Genomic DNA, 23,431 nt, shown 5'->3' on the forward strand with positions numbered 1-23,431 from the left:
AAACTTCTGACTGCGCAAGGTTTGATCTGCAAAACACTGACGCTCACCTCAATTCGACAATCCATATTGTACGAGATTTGCTAATTCATTAAACTTTATGACTTTGACAAATAATTAATCCACACTGAAATTATGGAAGACCAAACAGCAACTCCTGTTCGGGAACAACACAGGTTCAACACTGTCAATCTTCAGCGATATCTGTCCGGAAAGACACGAGGGGTGTCCAACAATGACAGGTTCACTGTCAGACAATACAGGTATGCTCACCTTTTTATCTAAAGTGCTCCAGTTCCATAGAAATGATCATGCTTCGTAAAATGGAGTGAATCACTTTCCATGCCTTCCGTGTCTGATCATTTCAGTGCTGGACAATCCAACCCCACCTTCCTTATCCAGACCCCTTCTGACAGCTATGTCCTGAGAAAGAAACCGCCGGGTATGCTTCTGCCAGGTGCTCACAAGGTAGTTCAAAACCTTCTCAATAATTAGATAAATAATGAGCAAGAGCAGTAGTAAAAGGCACTGTGCTCTTTGACACAGTTTTAGCTGTATTATTTCTCTCCAGTAGAGGGAGACAAAGTTTAACGTTACAAGTACAGTGAAATGCCTTGCAAGGTCTAAACCCAACAATGCAGTGATCAATATCAATGTCGTACTAAAAAACAACATACGGTAGAACAAAACACACGAGAAATAAAAATAAGAAAAACACGAGAAAGTAAGAAGCTATATACAGGGACAGTTTCAATACCATATTTCCAATGTACAGGGAGAGGCTACTTGAGGGAAATTATGTAAAATGGTACAACTAGCCACTTAAACTATGCCACTTAATATAATGTTTACATACCCTACATTACCCATCTCATATGTATATACTGTACTCTATATCATCTACTGCATCTTGCCATCTTTATGTAATACATGTACCACTAGCCACTTTAAACTATGCCACTTTATGTTTACATACCCTACAGTACTCATCTCATATGTATATACCGTACTCTATACCATCTACTGCATCTGCCATGCCGTTCTGTACCACCACTCATTCATATATCTTTATGTACATATTCTTTATCCCTTTACACTTGTGTGTGTGTGTAAGGTAGTAGTTGTGGAATTGTTAGGTTAGATTACTTGTTGGTTATTACTGCATTGTCGGAACTAGAAGCACAAGCATTTCGCTACACTCGCATTAACATCTGCTAACCATGTGTATGTGACTAATAAAATTTGATTTGATTTGATTTGATTTGAGTGGTAGAGGATAGGGGTAAGGTGACTAGGCATCAGTGGTGTAAAACATACCCAATTGTCATACTTGAGTAAAAGTAAAGATACCTTAATAGAAAATGACTCAAGTAAAAGTGAAAGTCACCCAGTAAAATACTACTTGAGTAAAATTCAAAAAATATTTGGTTTTAAATATACTTAAGTATCAAAAGTAATTGTAATTGCTAAAATATACTGAAGTATTAAAAGTAAATGTATATATCATTTCAAATTCCTTATCTAAAGCAAACCAGATGGCACCATTTTCTTGTTTTTGTCTTCATTTATGTATAGCCAGGGGTACACTTAAACATTCAGACATAATTTACAAATGAACCAGACCAGAGGCAGTAGAGATGACCAGGGATGTTCTCTTGATAAGTGCGTGAATTGGACCATTTTAAGCATTCAAAATGTAATGAGTACTTCTGGGTGTCAGGGAAAATGTATGGGGTAAAAAGTTTAAATAAAATAATATGTAAAAACAAGGGTCAACGCAGATCGTCCGTGTAGCAATTTTGTTAGCTATTTTAGCAGTCTTATGGCTTGGGGATAGAAGCTGTTCAGGAGCCTCTTGGTGTCAGACTTGATGCACAGGTACTGCTTGCCGTGCGGAAGCAGAGAGAACAGTCTATAGCTCGAGTGCCTGGAGTGTTTAACATTAAAAAAAATATATATATATATTATTATTAACCCCTCCACCACCCCCTTCTTCGGAGGACAAATATCTTAGTTTTTACAGCTTTTTTGCAACGTATACGGTTTTGTCAATGCTTGGGATAGACTAGAGAATGTAGTAATAATAGCCCAACAAATTGATTTTGATTGTATACATTATGTAATGTATGCATTACTTTTATTTATTTGGAAGGATTGACCTTTGTGACAGCCCGTCCCATGAGGCTTATGTCGAAAAATCAATACAGTTTTTATTTTTATTACAAACATTTAAATTCAGAGCTCCAAAATGGCATATCATACACTGTATGCATGTGAAAGTATGCTGCTTTAAAAGTTGATACATTTGTTATCCCACTTAGGAGACAAGTAAGAGGGGAAAAAAGCACTTGAAAGATTGTGTTGAGTGCTAGAGAGCTCTACTTTGTTTACGCCCCCATTCAGCATCTCATAGAAACGCATGGTATACCCCTCCCCTTATCTCAGCCAATCATGGCTAGCCAGGAAGGATCCTGCCTTTCTCCCTATATAGACATGGCAGCACTGCTTCTAGCACCTAAGCAACTTTGCAGTGTTTCGTTTTTTTGCGTGTTATTGTTTCTTAGATTATTAGCCTAAAACATTTTTGTGTTATTACATTAAAAAAATACAATAATAATAAAAAAAATAAAAAAAATAAAAAAATGCATTTCGCTACACTTGAAATATCATCTGCTAAATGTGTCTGTGACCAATAAAATTTGATTTGATTTATAGCTCAGTGCTTTCTCCTTGGCTAAACTAGGCTCATCATTTAACATTGTTATTGATATTTACGGATCCCATACAAGTTTGCAATTAAGGCACATGAAAGTTCACATGTTCCAGTAGGCATTTCTGAAAAACGGCCCTACTGTGAAGTCGAAACTATCGTCATCCGCTCCCCGTTGGGCTGTCGGATCACATTTCTGTTTTCTGTGTGTGAGGTGGACAGGGAGTATCGAGTGCAGAAGGCCCTGTTCTCTGCTGGGTTCCCAGTACCCCAGCCACTGCTACACTGCACTGACGCGGAGGTGATCGGAACCGAGTTCTACCTGATGGAGCATGTACAGGTAGGTCAATGCTGCACAGCGCACAAACTTGTGTGAGCCTTAAAATGCACCGTTGAGCTGTAGTAGGAGTTACACACAAACTCTCCCTCTGTTATGTCTGATTGATGAGCTCTGTATTACGTTCTGTATACCGTTTGGTCAGATATCATTGTGTTCCCCTCTCTGTGGTGTAGGGGCGTATATTCCAGGACCTGAGGCTCCCAGGGGTGAGTGCAGCGGAGAGGGCAGCCCTCTATGTGTCTGCAGTGGAGGTTCTGGCCCGTCTTCACTCCCTGGACCTAACCACCGTGGACCTAGAGGGGTACGGGAGAGGGCCTGGCTACTGCAAGAGACAGGTAGAAGATGGATATCCTCTACTTATTCCCGTTCCATGTTATTCCTTCCCCTTTCTATTCCCATTTGCACCCCACTTTGGTCTTAAAATAGAGTTTTCACTTTGACCGTTTATTACCCAAAAGGTGTCTACGTGGACAAAGCAATACAGAGCAGCTGCCCACAAAGAAATTCCAGCTATGGATAAGCTTTCTGATTGGCTGTTGAGCAACCTGCCCACCAATGACAATGAAGTGGCCCTTGTCCATGGCGACTTTCGAGTGGACAACCTGATTTTCCATCCTACTGAGGTTGAGACATGGCTTGAAGCTTACATTAAACAGTAATAATACTGTAAAACCTATTTGCATTTTTATAGCACTTTTCTAAAAGTGTTTTTCATTGTATATGAGACTAATGTGGTAGAGGATATGAATGACTGAAGTGTGCATATCTAATAGACAAATGTTATCTGTCTCTAGGCTCGTGTGGTGGCTGTGTTGGACTGGGAGCTCTCCACCACGGGCCAGCCAATGGCAGACCTGGCCTACTTCCTGATGCCCCACTATTTGCCCAGCAGCCTCAGCCTCCTCAGCTGCATGGGCAGCCTGAGGGGTGTGGAGGGTATGACCTCTGAGCTCTTATATCTGACACAGATCTAGAATCAGCTTACGAGCTCTAAACCCTAATTTAAACCATCAAGCAAGAACGCAACGTAATCCTACTCTGTTCTCTACAGCTCGGATTTTATGTGGCCTGATTTGATTTTCATCTTTGTAATGCTATTGATTAACTCTCTCTTTTTTCCTGTCTATTTATTTCTAAATGGCCAGGTATACCTTCTCCTGAGGACCTGATCTCCATCTACTGCCGGTGCCGAGAGATCCCATCTTCTCTGCATCAGCTCAACTTCTACCTGGCCCTCTCTGTCTTTAAGATGGCAGGGATCGCTCAGGTTTGTCTCACACTCTCTTTCTCTCTGTCTGTCTGTCTGTCTGTCTGTCTGTCTGTCTGTCTGTCTGTCTCTCTCACACACACACACACACACACACACACACACACACACACACACACACACACACACACACACACACACACACACACACACACACACACACACACACACACACACACACACACACACACACACACTATGATAATATACGATCAGTGGTGGTAAAAGTAAAGATACCTAAATATAAAATAACTCAAAAAATAAAGCCAGTAAAATACTACTTGAGTGAAAGTCTAGAAGTATTTGGTTTTAAATATACTTAAAACCTCTTAAAGATTAGCCCCTTTTTTTCAATTTTTGCCTAAAATGACATACCCAAATCTAACTGCCTGTAGCTCAGGCCCTGAAGCAAGGATATCCATATTATTGGTACCATTTGAAAGGAAACACTTTGAAGTTTATGGAAATGTGAAAGGAATGTAGTAGAATATAACACAATAGATCTGGTAAAAGATAATACAAAGAAGAAGAAAAAACTGTTCTTTTTAAAAAAAGAATATCATCTTTGAAATGCAAGAGAAAGACCATAATGTATTATTCCAGCCCAGGCACAATTTAGATTTTGGCCACTAGGTGGCATCAGTGTATTTGTAAAGTTTTAGACTGATCCAATGAACTAATGCATTTCTGTTAAAAGTTTTGTATCAAGACTGCCAAAATGTGCCTAATTTGTTTATTAAGAACTTTTCATGTTCAAAATTGTGCACTCTCCACAAATAATAGCATGGTATGCTTTCACTGTAATAGCTACAGTAAATTGGACAGTGCAGTTAGGTTAACAGGAATTTAAGCTTTCTGCCAATATCAGATATGTCTATGTCCTGGAAAATTCTCATTACTTAAAACTTCTTCGGGATCGGTGTCCCTTCCACGGGATGGTTTAGCTAACGTCGGCTAATGCGATTAGGATGAGGTTGTAAGTATCAAAAGTAAAGGTAATTGCTAAAATATACTTAAATATCAAAGTAAGAGTATAAATCATTTAAAATTCCTTATATTATGCAAACCACACAGCACCATTTTCTGTTTTTTTTAATTTATGGATAGCCAGGGGCACACTCCAACAATTAGACATCTCTACAAATGAAGGATTTGTGTTTAGTGAGTCCGCCAGATCAGAGGCAGTAGGGATGACCAGTGATGTTCGCTGGATAAGTGTGTGAATTTGACAATTTTCCTGTCCTGCTAAGCATTCAACATGTAATGAGTACTTTTGGGTGTCAGGGAAAATGTATGGAGTAAAAAGTACATTATTTTCTTTAGGAATGTAGTGAAGTAAAAGTAAAAATTGTCAAAAATATATAAATAGTAAAGTACAGATACCCCCAAAAAACAACTTATTAGTACTTTAAAGTATTTTTACTTAAGTACTTTACACCACTGGATAGGATGCACCTTTTCACTGATGGCACATGTTCCTGAATGCACATGATGGCCATTGAAATGCCAGATGGACTGGTGTAAATGAAGGAACACACACACACACACACACACACACACACACACACACACACACACACACACACACACACACACACACACACACACACACACACACAGTGTAACCGTTTTTGATGCTCTCTCTCTCTCTGTATCTCTCAACTTGTCATCTCTTTGGCACTGTTCAGCTGAAGAGGCAGCTAATGAGCTCAAACTATTCCCAGGTCCACATTCTCATCTCATCAAGACACATACACACACGCACACACTTTGTTTTGTCTGCTTTCATTATCTCTATTCTGTACCTAAACACGGCAAACCAAAGCAGACTCCTGTGTTGTGATCTATACAAATCATTTTTTCATCAATCAGCTTTCATCTGTCTTTGACACCATTTTTTGCTGATAATACTGTCTTACTGATAAAGGACTTCCTAGGACTGAGATATTTCTCTAAACTGTCTCTGCTCACAGAAGATCTTATCTCTGTGTGTCTGTGTGTATGTCTGTAACCCCCCCCCCCCCCCCTCTCTCTCTCTTTCTCTGTTATAGGGGATCTATGCGCGCCACCTCCTGGGCAATGCCAGTGCTCCCAATGCTGCCCAGTTTGGCCAGAGTGTGGAGCCGTTGGCCCAGGTTGGGCTGCAGATTGCAGAGAAGTATGTTGGTTGACATGATACTAAAACTACAGTCTACCATCTCATAACAGTGCCTGTGTGTATTATGGTGTGAAATGGTGTTTGTGCGTGTCTGGCTGTTTGTTGCCCTTCCAGGTCGGTCCCTGCCGATGCCAGACTGTTCCTCCAGACTGCTAAAGGCCAGGCTGTCCACCAGCAGGTCACAGAGTTCATGAAACAACACGTGCTTCCTGCTCAGCAGGTCAGTTGAAAGGTCAGGGGGTCAAGAGCAGAGAAGACAGTAGGAGGAACTCCTCATTACAGGGCACTGTATGAGTCAGAGTGGCGGTCAGGGTAATGGGGTACAGAGAGTGCTGGAGGGAGCAAGCTAAGTGCACTCACACTTACATCCGTCAACAAACAGACAAATTGTTCATTCTGTCACATGCCTCCATAAAGAGCATCTGGGACGTATTAAATGGAAACAACAACGGATACAAGACAGGCACTTGTGGAAGAGCTGAGGATTCCATATCCTCATTGAGTCTGTCTCTTCTGTAGACATTATACATTTCTGTCTGAATGTTATTTATTGTAAAGTTGCAACCTCCTGAATCGGTCCACACTTTGTATATTCACCGGTGGATGACTCTGACTGTTTTTCCCCCAGGAAGTCGCAGAGTACTACTCTAAACACGCCCACTCGCCCCAGAGATGGCACACCCCCCAGGTGATAGAGGATTTGAAGGTAAGGAAGGACATGGTGGGGGCGGGGGGTGATGTTGGTGTTTTTTGATGGTCAGCTCTTGTAGAGTGTTTGAGGAGTAAGGTGAAGTTGCGCCTAGACACTGATCTTGGGTCAGTGTAGCATTTTCCCCATTAACGCTTAAGGTTAGGATTGGGGGAGGGGGAAGCTGATCCTAGATCTGTACCAAGGGGAAACTTCACCCTAGAGCGGTGTTTGAGTTCAGAGGTCATTTAAGATGTACCCCCCTAGGTGAAGGCCAGGGAGGCGGGGCTGTGGAACCTCTTCCTGCCAGCAGTAAGCGGTCTCAGTCAGCTAGACTACGCCCACATCGCAGAGGAAACGGGACGATGCCTCTACGCCCCCGACCTCTTCAACTGCCAGGCCCCTGGTAAGGCATGGTCACCACTGATTAAGCCTGTTGAAGTTACTGTCTGATAGTGTGCTAAGTTTAGGACAACGTGTTTTGCTGATACACGACCAGGTAGATGATTTTCATGTTCGGGAACCATTCACGATTTAATAAATGTATCTAATCTAATGATGTGAAACATACTTGTATTCATTATTATGTCATAAATTAAGTTATGATGAGTTATAACATTATCGGACTGTAAAATCACCAGGAATTGAGAAAAAAAACGTGTTTTAAGTTAGGAAATCTATTCCCAAGTATTCCTACGAATTAAAAAAAGAGGCATACAGTATGTGATCGTGTCTCAATGTAATCAAGGTATGAAATGAGTGTCCTTTAAATAAACAGTGTATTTTGGGGCTTAGTTGTGGTCAAGTTGCAGTGTACACATTATTATAATTAGGTTGCATTGTCTTTGTGATGGTGTCATTGGATAATTCCTAGATCTATGGTTGTGCTTGCCCCTACAGACACTGGGAACATGGAGGTCCTCCACATGTTTGGTACTGAGGAGCAGAAGAGAGAGTGGCTCCAGCCCCTGCTCAGTGGACAGATCCGCTCCTGCTTCTGTATGACAGGTACGCCCTCAGGCCCAGAGCCATGCTTTAATATATGGCTACACTATATCACTGCTATGTATTCATTTATCTCTACATACGGCTCCACTTCATCCTCGTCGTGTCAGTTCAAGTAGCACAAGACGATATGACGTAATGGATCGCATTAATAAAGTTAGTAAAGGTCTCAAAACATGATATGGTGATAACTCAGCCCTTGTGCCACAAATATGCACTCTTAAATTCATTCACTCCTCCTCCCTTTTAATTAAGTTTTGATTTATAATTTCGACAGGAGGCTAGGAAAGCTCACTTACTCAAAAATAGACCAGTGACATGCTTAAATGGCAGCAATTTTGTGCCAGTACGTTCACCACACATGACCCTTTGGAAAGTACACTCTTAGGAAAAAAAAGGTGCTGAGTAGAACCGTACAGGGTTCTTCAGTTTGTCCCAACAGGGGAACCCTTTTTGGTGCTGGGTTGAACCCTCTATGTAGGGTTCTTCAAAGAACTCCCTGTATATGGTTCTGCCTAGAACCCTCTATGAAGGGTTCTGCCTAAAACCCTCTATAAATAGTTCTACCAAGAACCATTTTATCATCTAAATGTTCTTCCTAGAACTGCCTATGAAGGGTTCTACCGAGAACCCTTTTATCTTTGGATGGTTCTTCCTAGAACCTTCTATTATGAGCAGTTCCACCAGCCTTATTAGGCTTTAACAATTGTTTTATTTCGGACAGTACATTACATATATCATAAGATGTTTCTTTGAGGGCCTAGTTATACCTCAACACAGTGGTGTCAGCCTGTAAAATAAATGTAGAAATCTATATTATTCAATTATTGCACCCACACTGCTCGCGCGCACCAACGAGTATTGCGTTGCTAACACGGAACCCAAACCGTCTGCGCGCGTGCATACATTTATTTTGTCCCCCTACACCAAACGTGATCACGACACGCAGGTTAAAATATCAAAACAAACTCTGAACCAATTGCATTCATTTGGGGACAAGTCGAAAAGCATTAAACATGTATGGCAATTTAGCTAGCTAGCTAGCTTAATTTGTCCTATTTAGCTAGCTTGCACTTGCTAGCTAATTTGTCCTATTTAGCTAGCTTGCACTTGCTAGCTAATTTGTCCTATTTAGCTAGCTTGCTGTTGCTAGCTAATTCGTCCTGGGATATAAACATTGAGTTGTTATTTTACCTGAAATGCACAAGGTCCTCTACTCTGACAATTAATCCACACACAAAACGGTCAACCGAATCGTTTCTAGTCATCTCTCCTCCTTCCAGGCTTTATCATCTTTGAACTTATATGGTGATTGGCATCTAAACTTTCATAGTATTACCACGATGACCGGCAATGAAGTTCGTCTTTCAAATCACCCACGAGGGGTATAACCAATGAGGAGATGGCACGTGGGTACCTGCTTCTATAAACCAATGAGGAGATGGGAGAGGCAGGACTTGCAGCGCGATCTGCGTCAGAAATATAACTGAATTCTATATTAGCCCTTATACCCTGACTTGCAAAAATAAATGAAGGAATCTAAGGGCTAATATAGAATTCAGTTATATTTCTGACGCAGATCGCGCTGCAAGTCCTGCCTCTCCCATCTCCTCATTGGTTTATAGAAGCAGGTATCCACGTGCCATCTCCTCATTTGTTATACCCAAGTGGGTGACTGAAGACGAACGAGGTCAGTGGCGGTAATGCACCTAATTTATGAAAGTTGCCAATCGCAATATAAAGTCAAGAGAAGAAAAGGCCCGGAAGGATGAGAGATGACTAGAAACGATTCGGTTGACCGTTTTATGTGTGGATTAATTGGTGGAATAGAGGACCTTGTGCATTTCAGGTAAATAGGACAAATTAGCTAGCAAGCTAGCTAGCTAAATTGCCGTAAATGTTTAATGCTTTTCGACCTGTCCCCAAATTAATATAATTGGTTTGTTTTGATATTTTAACCTGCGTGTCGTGATTGCGTTTGGTGTAGGGGGACAAAATAAATGTATGCACGATGGCGCACGCGCGCAGCCGGTTTGGGGTTCCGTGTTAGGAATATCCTGGTTCACAGGCCACATCAGGCCTGCAAGTGGCATTATGCTGGCTAGCAAAGCATGTGTAGTTCCTATTCGAATCCAGACAGAGTTAGGTTATCCAATAAGTGAAATTGTTAATCACCCGTAACCTGCATTCAGAATGACTGCCACGGTAGAGATACTGAGATTACCTCAATCATCTAAACTGGAACAACCATCTCAGTAATGGGTGCAATAAATCCAACAGATTGGATTAGTTTAGAAAACTATGTTATTTATCTTTCTGTAGCATAAAATGTATTAACCAATCAATGTAAATGCAAAAAACACATAATACAGTTAAACAAACAATTCCCGAAAATCTCACTGCAATAAAGCATGCTGGGAAATATTATTTATGGCTCTATGTAGAACCCTTCTTGCCTTCCAAAGAATCATCAAAGAACCCTTTCTTACAAAAATGGTTCTTAGGATGTTAAAGGTTCTAGGTAGAACCCTTTGCCTTACAAAGAACCCTTGTCTTCCAAAAAGGGTTATTCTGATCGAAACGGCTCTTGGTAGAACCCTATCTCTTCTACGAGTGTAATATCCCTGTTAGCATGCTTGTGGTGTTGCTGCCTCCACTCAGACGACCCCACCTGAGGGGAGAGGAGGTTGTATATTCATCCCAGCAGGTACAGGCTCTGAGTAGAGCTATCTCCATAAAGACACTGAACACTCTGAGCGAGGCCTGTGGGACCACACCATGAGTCAGAGTGTTGAGAATGAGCCATTCCCCTCTGTTTGTTACCCATTACAGAGAAATCGGCTGCATCGCAAATGGCACCCTATTTCCTATATTGTGCACTACTTTTGACCAGGGTCTCTAGGACTATGTTAGAGCTCTGGTCAAAAATAGTGCACTAAGTGGGGAATAGAGTGCCATTTGGGACACAGCAATAGTAATGTAATGATGTCAGAAGGGACGATGGTGGGCGTTAGGTTCCCTTGTGTTCCTGCAAACACAGATGTTGTTTCCGAGGTGTTTGTGTGCGTCATCGGTTTGGTTGATTTCGGATGAGCCTCCCACTCCTGTGTACACTCCTTGTACACGTTCCTGGGAATTTACTGTGCATAGAGAAACCTTCACGCTAGAGTGGATCAGTGTTTGGACTAATTATAGAGCGGTTCACACACGCGCGTACACAGAGAGGTAGTGTGTCCTGCTGTGTTAAACACTACCCAGTGATCTCTGGCTGGGTGGGTGCGTTTCCTGCCCACAGGACTTTAAGAAAAGGGTTTAAACCCGCACATTGTCATGCTTTTCCCGTTTGTGGTGCAGCTACAGTCCCAAAGTTGACATAGTAGAAAAAACATGTACTGTACCAATAACTCCCACACAATTTGACCTCTGCCGTTTTACCCTGTCAACAGAGCCTGATGTGGCCTCCAGTGACGCCACCAACATGGAGTGTAGCCTTCAGAGGGACCGGGACCATTACGTCATCCACGGGAGGAAGTGGTGGAGCAGCGGTGCGTAAACCTACTTGTTGTTTCACTAACTTTTTAAATTCCGTTCTGATTTATAATTCCAGCTGGAGACTGGGAAAGCAGGGAAGCCTATTCATTGTTCAATTACTCCAAAATTAGACCGTTAAACACTCTTAAATGAGTCGCGAGTGAACAAATATTGAAGGGCTCTCTCTCCATTTCTCTCTCTCTCGCTCTCTTATTTCTTTTTCTCTCTATCTAGTTCTCTCTCTCTCTCTCTCTCTGTTTGCAAGCCACCAAAGCAGAAAGGCCTAAAGTTTTTTAAGCTTAATTGTGACTCCTCCCGTGCTATTTGAACAATGCTCTAACTGCCTGAGAGCAGTTACTACCCAAAAGCAGCGCTTCTTTTCATCTCTCTACCCAAACATACTAATGAGGTAAACATTTTATCCTCTCAGCCACACATGGCTCACAGAACTCATTCATGGAACCAAGACAAGCAAACACTGAAAGGACCATGTTAAACATTGACTTGTGAGTCTGTGTGCTTTAAGTGCTTTGAAAGGCCATTTTAAGGATTGCATGACTGTTTATTTGTTATATTGACTCAGTTGTTATACAGTGAATGAAAAGGTTTATTTGTGGGATCTTTGGCAAAGATGCAGATACCAGTTACTCACCGGCCAAACAGTATCTCCACCCTATAAGCCAGGGATCATCAACTAGATTCAGACGGGGACGATTTTTCTCTTGAGTGGATGGTCGGGGGGCCGGAACATAATTACAAATAATTAGTAGACTGCAAGAAGCCCAAACAGATATAATATTTGACTAAAACATCATTTCAAACCTTTCTTACATTTGTATGTTATCACACGTCTCTTTATTATGCGTGGGAATACTTGGGAACAGATTTGCAAAATTAAAATCAATTGGAGCTAGTTTCCTGGTGCTTTTGCAGTCTTTTATGTTCAACAATGATACAAAAATGTACCAGTCAGAAGTTCGGACACACCTACTCCATTCCAGGGTTTTTCTTTATTATTACTATTGTCTACATTGTAGAATAATAGTGAAGACATCAAAACTATGAAATAACACATATGGAATCATGTAGTAACCAAAAAAAGTGTTAAACAAATCAAAATATACTTTATATTTGAGATTCTTCAAAGTAGCCACCCTTTGCCTTGATGACAGCTTTGCACACTCTTGGTATTCTCTCAACCAGCTTCATGAGGTGTTGAACGTCACCTGGAATGCATTTCAATTAACAGGTGTGCCTTGTTAAGTGCCTTCGGAAAGTATTCAGACACCTTGACTTTTCCACATTTTGATATGTTACGGCCTTATTTAAAAGTTCATTTAATTAAATGTTTTTCCTCAGCAATCTACACAATACCCCATAATGACGAAGCGAAAACAGGTTTTTAGAAATGTTTGCAAATGTATTAAAATTTAAAAACGGAAATCCCTTATTTACATAAGTATTCAGACCCTTTGCTATGAGACTCGAAATTGAACTCAGGTGCATCCTGTTTCCATTGATCATCCTTGAGATGTTTCTACAACTTGATTGGAGCCCACCTGTGGTAAATTCAATTGATTGGACATGATTTGGAAAGGCACACACCTGTCTATATAAGGTCCCACAGTTGACAGTGCATGTCAGAGCAAAAACCGAGCCATGAGGTCACAGGAATGTATCAAAGCACAGATCTGGGGAAGGGTACCAAAAAATGTCTGGAGCATTGAAGGTTCCCAAGAACACAGTGCCCTCATCATTCTAAAATGGAAGAAGTTTGGAACCACCAAGACTCTTCCTAGAGCTGGCTGCCCGGCCAAACTGAGCAACTGGAGGAGAAGGGCCTTGGTCAGGGAGGTGACCAAGAACCCGATGGTCACTCTGACAGAGCTCCAGAGTTCCTCTGCAGAGATGGGAGAACATTCCAGAAGGACCATCTCTGCAGCATTCCACCAATCAGGTCTTTATGGTAGAGTGGCCAGAAGGAAGCCACTCCTCAGTAAAAGGAACATGACAGCCCCTTGGAGTTTGCCAAAGGCACCTAAAGACTCTCAGACCATGAGAAACAAGATTTTCTGCTCTGATGAAACCAAGACTGAACTCTTTGGCCTGAATGCCAAGCGTCATGTCTGGAGGAAACCTGGCACCATCCCTACGATGAAGCATGGTGGTGGCAGCATCATGCTGTGGGGATGTTGTTCAGTGGCAGGGACTGGGAGACTAGTTAGGATCGAGGCAAAGATGTACGGAGAAAAGTACAGAGAGCTCCTTGATGAAAACCTGCTCCAGAGTGCTCAGGAATTCTCTGAATGTCCTTGAGTGGCCCAGCCAGAGCCCGGACTTGAACCCGATCGAACATCTCTAGAGTGACCTGAAAATAGCTGTGCTGCAACGCTCCCCATCCAACCTGACAGAGCTTGAGAGGATCTGCAGAGAAGAATGGGAGAAACTCCCCAAATACAGGTGTGCCAACCTTGTAGCGTCATACCCAAGAAGACTCAAGGCTGTAATCGCTGCCAAAGGTGCTTCAACAAAGTACTGAGTGAAGTGTCTGAATACTTATGTAAATACGATATTTCCGTTTTATTTTATTTAATAAATTACAAAAAAATTCTAAAATCCTGTTTTTGCTTTGTCATTATGGGGTATTGTGTGTAGATTGATGAGGGGAATAAAAAAAAAAATCTATTTTAGAATAAGGCTGTTGTGTAACAAAATGTGGAAAATGTCAAGGGGTCTGAATACTTTCCGAAGTCACTGTATGCCTGTAGATGTTGCTGACTGACCCCCTCAATCACTGTCCGCTGTAGGACATATTCCAGATGTTCCCCCGCTCACAAACTGTGGTTTGAGGCCCTCCTCGTTTAAACCTTCTCTGCATGGCATGGAACACTGGCCTGTTGTTTTCAGTGTCGGCACGGAACGTATCCTTAACCCTTTCACGACTGTCTTGTAATAATTCAATCTGAGAGAGGTTGAGAATTTATGGTCCTGTCTGGCTCCGTTAGTAGAGCAATGACTGGATCGTGGGTTCAATTCCCGTTTTGGACCACCCATATGAAAATGTATGCGCGCCCCACTGTACGTCGCTTTGGATAAAAGTTTTCTAAATGGCATATGTTATGTTGCCCATAATCAAATCAAATCAAATGTTATTTGTCACATACACATGGTTAGCAGATGTTAATGCGAGTGTAGCGAAATGCTTGTGCTTCTAGTTCCGACAATGCAGTAATAACCAGTAATAAGCAATAACCATATACCTGTGATTCATCTGATAACACTTGGTATGTCGGTGTTGACACTGTATTGAGCACACAATGTTCTCTGGCATTGGATAACATATTCTGAATATGAATACATTCTGTGCCTGCATTGTTTTCCCTCTAAACCTCATTCATGTTTCACTTTTTTGCGGAGATGCTTGTCTCTAATGCCAGTGGCGTTTTCTATCTATTTAGTCAGTCATATGTGTTGTGTATCAGGCTGTTAAACGCTCTCTGCGTACCAAATAGCACCCTATTCCCTGTATAGTGCACAAAAGTAGTGCCCTATATAGGGAATAGGGTGCCATTTGGGACATTGGCAATGAAAGTATCACTTTTGTGTTGAGTTTCATCAACACTCATGCAAGTTTGACAACGTCTAATTGGCTGTACATGTTGGTGGTTTCTAAACCCGAGAACAAACAGAGTACTGGTCTGAATGAATAACCGAGACATCGTTATCCTGGAAACTAGTGGTTTTCCTGGTTTTCCAGCGTTAGGGTTCAACCGAAGGAGGAATATTATGCAATTAGTCATTGATGATATAGAGATGCCAATCACTAACCAAGACGGTCATTTCTCTACTATAATATAAATGGGTGTACTTTACACAACATGTAGCTTAGAGATGGCCTTGCATTTGGTAGATATTCAAATAATGTTTTACAGCTGTTTATTTCTTGGTGTTATACAGTAATGACAGCCGAGCAAATGTATTTCACCAACTAAACCAAGTGTGAAGTGACGTCTGATACTTGTGAGTCTTATCATGTGTAGAAGTGACGTCGGATACTTGTGAGTCGTATCATGTGTAGAAGTGACAGTTGGCACGTTATACAATCAGTCAGGATACTCTCCATGGTGCAGCTGTAAAAGTTCTTAAGAATCTGAGGGGCCATGACAAATTGTTTCAGCCTCCTGAGGGAGAAGAGGCACTGCCGTGCCTTTTTCACAACTGAGCTGGTGTTGAGAGGATATTAAGTCCTCAGTGATGTGGACTTAATATCCACTGCTGAACTTGAAGCTCTTGACCCAGTTGATGTGGGTGGGGGTGTGCACCCGCCCCTGTTTCCAGTAGTCCATGATCAGCTCCTTGGTCTTACTGCCAGGTCTCTGACCTCTTCCCTGTAGGCTCATCGCCGTTAGTGATCAGGACTACCATCGTCATGTCGTCAGCAAACTTGATGATGGAGTTGGAGTCATGCGTGGCCACACAGTCGTGGGTGAACAGGGAGTACAGGAGGGGGCTAAGCACACACCCCTGGGGGGGCCCCCCATGTTGAGGGTCAGCGTGGCGGAGGTGTTGTTGCCTACTCTTACCACCCGGGGGCGGGAAGTCCAGGATCCAGCTGCAGAGGGAGGTGTTCAGTCCCAGGGTCCCAAGCTTGGTGACCAGCTTGGAGGGGACTATGGTGTTGAACGCCGAGCTGTAGTCAATGAACAACATCCTCACATTAGGTATTCCTCTTTTCTAGGTGGGAGAGGGCGGTGTGGAGTGCAATTGAGGATGTGTCGTCTGTGGATCTGTTGGGGCAGAATGCAAATTGGAGTGGGTCCAGGGTGTCTGGGAGGATGGAGTTCATGTGTGCCATGACCAGCCTTTCAAAGCACTTCATAATTACAGATGTGAGTGCTACAGGGTGGTAGTCATTATGGCAGGATGCCTTAGAGTTTTTGGGAGCAGGAATGATGGTAGTCAGCTTGAAACATGTGGGGGATTACAGACGGGGACAATGAGAGGTTGAAAGTGTCTGTGAAGACGCAGGCCAGCTGGTCTGCACATTTATTTTTAAAAATGACCTTCGTTTTGAAGTCATACCGAGACAAGGGTCTCTTTAACAGATGAGCCCTGCATAAATCATCAAACGCATACAATATACAAAATTACAAAACATATTAAGAAAAACTGACACATTTATCAACATAGAGGTCTCGGATCATTACTCTGAACGGACCAAGGGGGACCAGAACATCTCATTTCAGAGAGCTCTGGAAGTTGTTCCACATGAGGGGCACCAAAAAAAAAAAAAAAAAAAAAAAAAAAAAAACTTTACTCAACTGTGGAGACTGAAGGGGCCTCCAGTGTTCTCCAAGCCTGAGACCAGCTTTGGTCATTTGTAAGTCTAAATTGAATTAATGATGATAGATACATAGGAAGTTTCTGCATGAGAGCTTTGTAGATAAACACAAGAAAATGCTGCTCTCTCCTTACATACAAAAAGGCCCAACCCACTTTTTGACAAAACAATGGACAGGGAGACATAGTGGAGTGGTAACGCGCGTGCAAGCTGTTGCTCCCGACGCCACTTGGGTACACTGCAGCATCCACCGAGAGGCTCTTGCTGCCAAGGGAATGCCTGACAGCTTGAAAGACGTTTTGGACACTACAGTGAAAATGGTTAACTTTGTTAAAGCGAGGCCCCTGAACTCTCGTGTATTTTCTGCACTATGCAATGATATGGGCAGCGACCATGTAACGCTTTTACAACATATAGAAGTGCTCTGTTTATCAAGCAGGGTTGGTCCTGGTCAGTCCCTGGATGGGAGACCAGGTGCTGCTGGAAGTGGTGTTGGAGGGCCAGTAGGAGGCACTCTTTCCTCTGGTCTAAACAAAGATCCCAATGCCCCAGGGCAGTGATTGGGGACACTGCTCTGTGTAGGGTGCCGTCTTTCGGATGGGACGTTAAACGGGTGTCCTGACTCTCTGAGGTCATTAAAGATCCCATGGCACTTATCGTAAGAGTAGGGGTGTTAACCCCGGTGTCCTGGCTAAATTCCCAATCTGGCCCTCAACCATCACGGTCACCTAATAATCCCCAGTTTACAATTGGCTCATTCATCCCCCTCCTCTCCCCTGTAACTATTCCCCAGGTCGTTGCTGCAAATGAGAACGTGTTCTCAGTCAACTTACCTGGTAAAATAACGGAAAAATAAAAAAATAAATAAAAAAAAGGAGGAAAGTATTGACACGTTTTTTTGAATTGAGAGACGAGCTTAAAGTTTTTTCTTTACTGACCATATTTTTCAATTTTTTGCCCGCTTGCATGATGACGAGTTTCTCACACCTATCTTCTCACAGCCTATCTGGGTGATGTTTTTTCTCACCTGAATGATGTGAATCTAGGATTACATGGACTCTCTCCGCAACTATATTCAATGTGCGGGACCAAATTGAGGCTATGATTAAGAAGTTGTAGCTCTTCTCTGTCTGCATTAACAAGGACAACACACAGGTCTTTCCATCATTGCATGATTTTTTTGTGTGCAAATGAACAAGCTTACGGACAATGTAAATTGTGATTAATTTAATCAGAAGCCACTGCCAGATTTCTGGATAGGGCTGCACTCAGAGTATCCTGCCTTGGCAAATCGCGCTGTTAAGACACCGATGCCCTTTGCAACCACGTATCTATGTGAGTGTGGATTCTCGGCCCTCACTAGCTTGAAAGCAGGCACAGACTGTATGTGGAAAATGATTTAAGACGGGGACTCTCTCCAATACAACCCAACATGGCAGAGTTATGTGCATCCTTTCAAGCACACGCTTCTCATTAACCTGTGGTGAGTTATGTTTGATGAACAAATAAGGTTTTATATGTAAGATGGTTAAATAAAGAGCAAAGTTATTGATTATTATTATTTGTGCCCTGGTCCTATAAGAGCTCTTTGTCACTTCCCACGAGCCGGGTTGTGACAAAAACTCACACTCATTCTTATGTTTAATAAATGTATCGTACAGTGTGTGTGTGGCAGGCTTACAATGATGGCAAAAAAACAACAGAGTGCGCTGACCCTGGTGCTAGAGGGGGTATGCAGGAGGTTGAATGTTTGAAGGGGTACGGGACTATAAAAAGTTTGGGAACCACTGATCTAAGGTATTTGTAATTTAATTTACAACAAGCATGGTAGCCGTAGTGGTGCTATGTTTAGGTCTGAATCCAGATTAACATTACGAATAACATTTACAGATTGAAAATAACAGCTGTTTGTTGACCAATGATTCTAGTATTTTCGCAAGGCAAGGGAGCCTGGAAATTCAAGATCACTATTACATGCTACGAAGACAAACCCAGGAATACCATCTGAACCTGTGGCCTTACGAGTGTTGACCCGTTTAAAAAACTCAGTTTTTTTCACAGTGTGCATTTACATTTACATTTAAGTCATTTAGCAGACGCTCTTATGCATAAAAGGCATTGAGTTTGTTTTGTAGAGAGGCATCGTTGGGCAGATCATGGCTTCCTTTGTAGTCTGCAATGTACTGTAGGCCCTGCCACATGGGTCAAGTGTTAGCACCGCTATAATAGGATTCCACCTTGTTCCACTATTGTCCTTTTGATGGCTCTGCTGACATCATAGCGGGACTTGTTCATGTCCTCAGCCGTAGCCTCGGGTTGCCTGCGACAGCCCTGTGAGTGGTAGCCCTGTGAGCGGCAGCTGATGAAGCCGGTGACGGAGGTGGTTATCTCGTCGACGCTATCAGCGGAGTTCCAGAACATATTCCAGTCAGTGCTAGCAAAGCAGTCCTGCGGCAAAGCGTCTGCCTCGGTAGACATTTCTTTTAACGCAACGTGCCACTGGTACGTCCTGTTTGAGATTTTGTTTCTGAACAGGAAGCAGGAGTATAGAGTCATGATCTGATTTGCTGAAAGGGGGGGCGAGGGAAGGCTTTGTATGCTTGCTTGTGGGTTGAGTAACAGTGGTCTTTATCACCCCTAGTGGCGAAAGAGACGTGTTGATAGAAGTTGGTGTCTTAGTGGCGCGGAATTAAAATCACCGGCAACAAGAAAAGCAGCCTCCGGGTGCATGTTTTCCTGCTTGTTTATAGCCTTGTACAGTTTGTCAAGTGCCATCTTGTTGTTGTTGTCCTGAGACAGAATATATACAGCAGTCAGAATAGATTAAAACGTTCTTGGGTGGTAGAAGGGTCAGCATTTGATCATCAGATATTCCAAGACAGGTGAACAATAGGTTGAGACTTCCACTGCGCTAGCGTCTGCACACCATTTGGTGTTGATGAAGAGATATATATATATATATACATAGACCCCTCCCCCTCTGGATTTCCCTGAATCCAATGTCCTGTCCTGTCCGCTCAGTGAATGGAGAATCAATCGAGTTGGATAGGCATGTTGAGTATCTTGTCCGAAAGCCATGTTTCAGAAAAACAGAGAATTTTGAACTTACGAGAGCCCTTATTGATAGCAAATCCAGGATCAGAGGTCATCCTTATTATCAAGTGACTTTCCTATTGGCCAAACGAATGGAGGGAAGTGGTGGCCGGTTTTCCCTTCGCTTTAGTCTCACCAGGAAGCCCGCTCTCCTGTGTAATGAGTGCGCTGAGAGTCGGGAAGCAAAGTACAGTGAGTGAGCGTTTTTTTTTTTTATAAATAAAGAAACCAATAAGCACGAAACACAAACAACGCACCGACATAAAACAGAGTCCATAACACCTGAGGAAAGAACCAAGGGGAGTGACAGATATAGGGAAGATAATCAAGGAGGTGATGGAGTCCAGGTGAGTGTCATGAGGCGCAGGTGCGCTTGACGATGGTGACAGGTGTGCGGGCTAATCAGCAGCCTGATGACCACAGCAGCACTGAGTTAACATCAGTGTTGAAAATGTATATTTTTGGGTTGTTTTCCTTTTCTTGGAGCTCTGGATGTTTCTACGGGAGGCTACTCTTGCTTTTTGTATTCTGGCCTTTACATCCTCCTCGGTTCCGCCTTGTTTGGTGATGACGCTGCCCCAGTAGATGAAGTAACTGATGTCCTACGTAACACTATTTTCACCATCACCGTATTCTTACCCCTTAAATTATTGGGAGCGTACATTGAGTGGACAAAATATTAGGAACACTTGCTCTTTCATCACATAGACTGACCAGGTAAAAGCTGATCCCTTAATTGATGTCAACTGTTTAATCGACTTCAATCGGTGTAGATGGTGGAGACAGGTCAAAAAATTATTTTTAAGCCTTGAGACAATTGAGACATGGATTGTGTATGTGTGACATTCAGAGGATCAATGGACAAGAAACAATATTTAAGTGCCTTTTAAAATTAGTATTTTAGCATTTATTTATTTATTTAACCTTTATTTAACTAAGCAGGTCAGTTAAGAACAAATTCTGATTGACAATGACGGCCCACCACCACACAAAGGACATCCAAAGGACATCCACACAACTGTGGGAAGCATTGGAGTCAACATGGACCAGCATCCCTGTGGAACGCAATGACACTTTGTAGAGTCCATGCCCTGACAAATTGAGGTTGTTCTAAGGGCAAAAGAGGGTTCAACTCAATTAGGAAGGTGTTCCTAATGTTTTGTACATTCAGTGTCTATAGAGTTTGTCACCACTTCTTCATATAACATGATTCAAAATCCTATTTGCATCCTAATAATGTCCAGATATAGGCCTACAACTTATATATAGATAACTCCAGCATTTATATTTCTCCCACTTATATCCATAGAAGATGTTTAACGAGAAAAAGGGATTGTTTCCATGCTGCGTTTGATTCGAGTCATCGACAGTGTTTCCCAAATGGGATAGTTGTGGTTTGTCTTCTCTCTCGTGTATCCTGACTGTCACTATGCCACTAGAATTGACCTGATTTGACCCCGGACTCGTGTAAATCTACCCCTCTTTACGGAGGAATCTGGACTCATATACTGTAGAATTTTCTTTTTTTTGCCGCACTTTTTTTTCTTCTATTCTGCCCTTGATCTCCTTTTTCCTTCTCTTTTAAAATTAGTCGCTTTGGGGTACATTTCAGAGCTGTGTGACCGTGAAGACTACAGCCCTTTGCTGTGTGTGTGTGTGTGTGTGGTGATGTAGTTTTAGCTGTAACACACTCCCAGGAGTGTGGTAATTTACTCCAATGACTCCCAGACTCATGGTGAGCCTCTTATCTGGAGGGCCACAGTGCCCCCGGTATTAGAAGCAGACCTTATCTCAGATGTGAACCATCTGGACTCCTCGACTCCATGTAAGACTAGTTGATATCTGCTCAAATCTAGGCTGACTCTGTGTTCATTGAAACATGGTTCCTATGATGGGATATTATGAATGGTGACTATGTGGTGTACATTAGAATGGCTGTTGGTCATTTTCCTCTGGCTCACTATCAGAGGATATGGAATTGGTTAAGCTCGTTGGGTTAAATCTCTTGGGAAATGACAATTTAGCTTAGCTTAGAAAAGGATACTTTAATGCCACTGAAGAGCCTGATTGGTTTTGCTTGTTATCCTGGCTTGTATTGTACTTGTAGGCCTTTTCATGAGATGGATAGAGTAGAGACGTGACCGTAGGTAGCAAAGTAGAAAGCAATGACAGCCGATAACGAGAGTGAGAGAGTAGAATAACGAAGGATAAAGTGATGGATGAAGAAAGACGGGTTGATCTGAAAATGAAAAAAGGAAAAGGAGAGGTTGATCTGAGTGAAGAATGTACAGTTTAAATATGAATAGGTAGATACAGTATAGATATGTTTAGATAGATACAGTATAGATAGATACAGTATATTTATATATAGATAGATACAGTATAGATGTCTAGATAGATATGTATAGATAGATACAGTATATTTATATATAGATAGATACAGTATAGATAGATAGATACAGTATAGATAGATAGATACAGTATAGATAGGTATAGATAGATACAGTATAGATAGATACAGTATATTTATATATAGATAGATACAGTATAGATGTCTAGATAGATATGTATAGATAGATACAGTATATTTATATATAGATAGATACAGTATAGATAGATAGATACAGTATAGATAGGTATAGATAGATACAGTATAGATAGATACAGTATATTTATTTATAGACAGATACAGTATAGATGTCTAGATAGATATGTATAGATAGATACAGTATATTTATATATAGATAGATACAGTATAGATAGATAGATACAGTATAGATAGATAGATACAGTATAGATAGGTATAGATAGATACAGTATAGATAGATACAGTATAGATACGTCTACTTGTTTACCTACACACTAACCACACTTGACGGTTTAGGGCAGAGGTGTCAAACTCAATCAGCGTTCTGGCCATATTGAAAAATCTGTACACTTTCCCTCCGCTGCTCGCTGCAAACGGAACACACGGAAGCAGCGCAATTGGCTTCAGGCTGTTATTTCAGAAAGAAAATGACTCGACTGTTGTCTCATTTATACTCGCTTGTGTGTCCTATTCTCCTTTAGTAGTAATGTATACTGTACCCTGCATGTGAATACTTTATCTTATAATTTTTTGACTACCAATATTACATTTTTTTTAGGCTACAGTAATGACCCGTTGGAACCGAAACTTAGCATTGCCACACACACACCTCCTACCAGACCCCCACACACACGAGCCAGACAGTGCACTGTATCATATCATCACCAATGGCACTGACCGAATCTTCTACCAGACCTAAGGTTTAAATGTGTT

At 41.9% G+C, this 23,431-nt stretch overlaps 1 protein-coding gene across 1 annotated transcript in view; it reads left to right on the forward strand.

Annotated features, from left to right (window-relative positions):
• acad11 (acyl-CoA dehydrogenase family, member 11) overlaps positions 1-23,431 on the forward strand; it is a 57,694-nt gene that overhangs the window by 772 nt on the left and 33,491 nt on the right. Inside the window, exons 2-14 of the mRNA XM_071414774.1 lie at positions 174-260; positions 366-465; positions 2,922-3,047; positions 3,221-3,382; positions 3,506-3,670; positions 3,842-3,983; positions 4,193-4,314; positions 6,366-6,472; positions 6,587-6,692; positions 7,101-7,178; positions 7,428-7,566; positions 8,061-8,168; positions 11,612-11,710. Coding sequence (XP_071270875.1) covers positions 174-260; positions 366-465; positions 2,922-3,047; positions 3,221-3,382; positions 3,506-3,670; positions 3,842-3,983; positions 4,193-4,314; positions 6,366-6,472; positions 6,587-6,692; positions 7,101-7,178; positions 7,428-7,566; positions 8,061-8,168; positions 11,612-11,710 — 1,541 coding nt within the window. The remainder of the gene's footprint in view (positions 1-173; positions 261-365; positions 466-2,921; positions 3,048-3,220; positions 3,383-3,505; positions 3,671-3,841; positions 3,984-4,192; positions 4,315-6,365; positions 6,473-6,586; positions 6,693-7,100; positions 7,179-7,427; positions 7,567-8,060; positions 8,169-11,611; positions 11,711-23,431) is intronic.

This window comes from Salvelinus alpinus, chromosome 8, assembly GCF_045679555.1.
Source record: "Salvelinus alpinus chromosome 8, SLU_Salpinus.1, whole genome shotgun sequence".
Taxonomy (NCBI): domain Eukaryota; kingdom Metazoa; phylum Chordata; class Actinopteri; order Salmoniformes; family Salmonidae; genus Salvelinus; species Salvelinus alpinus.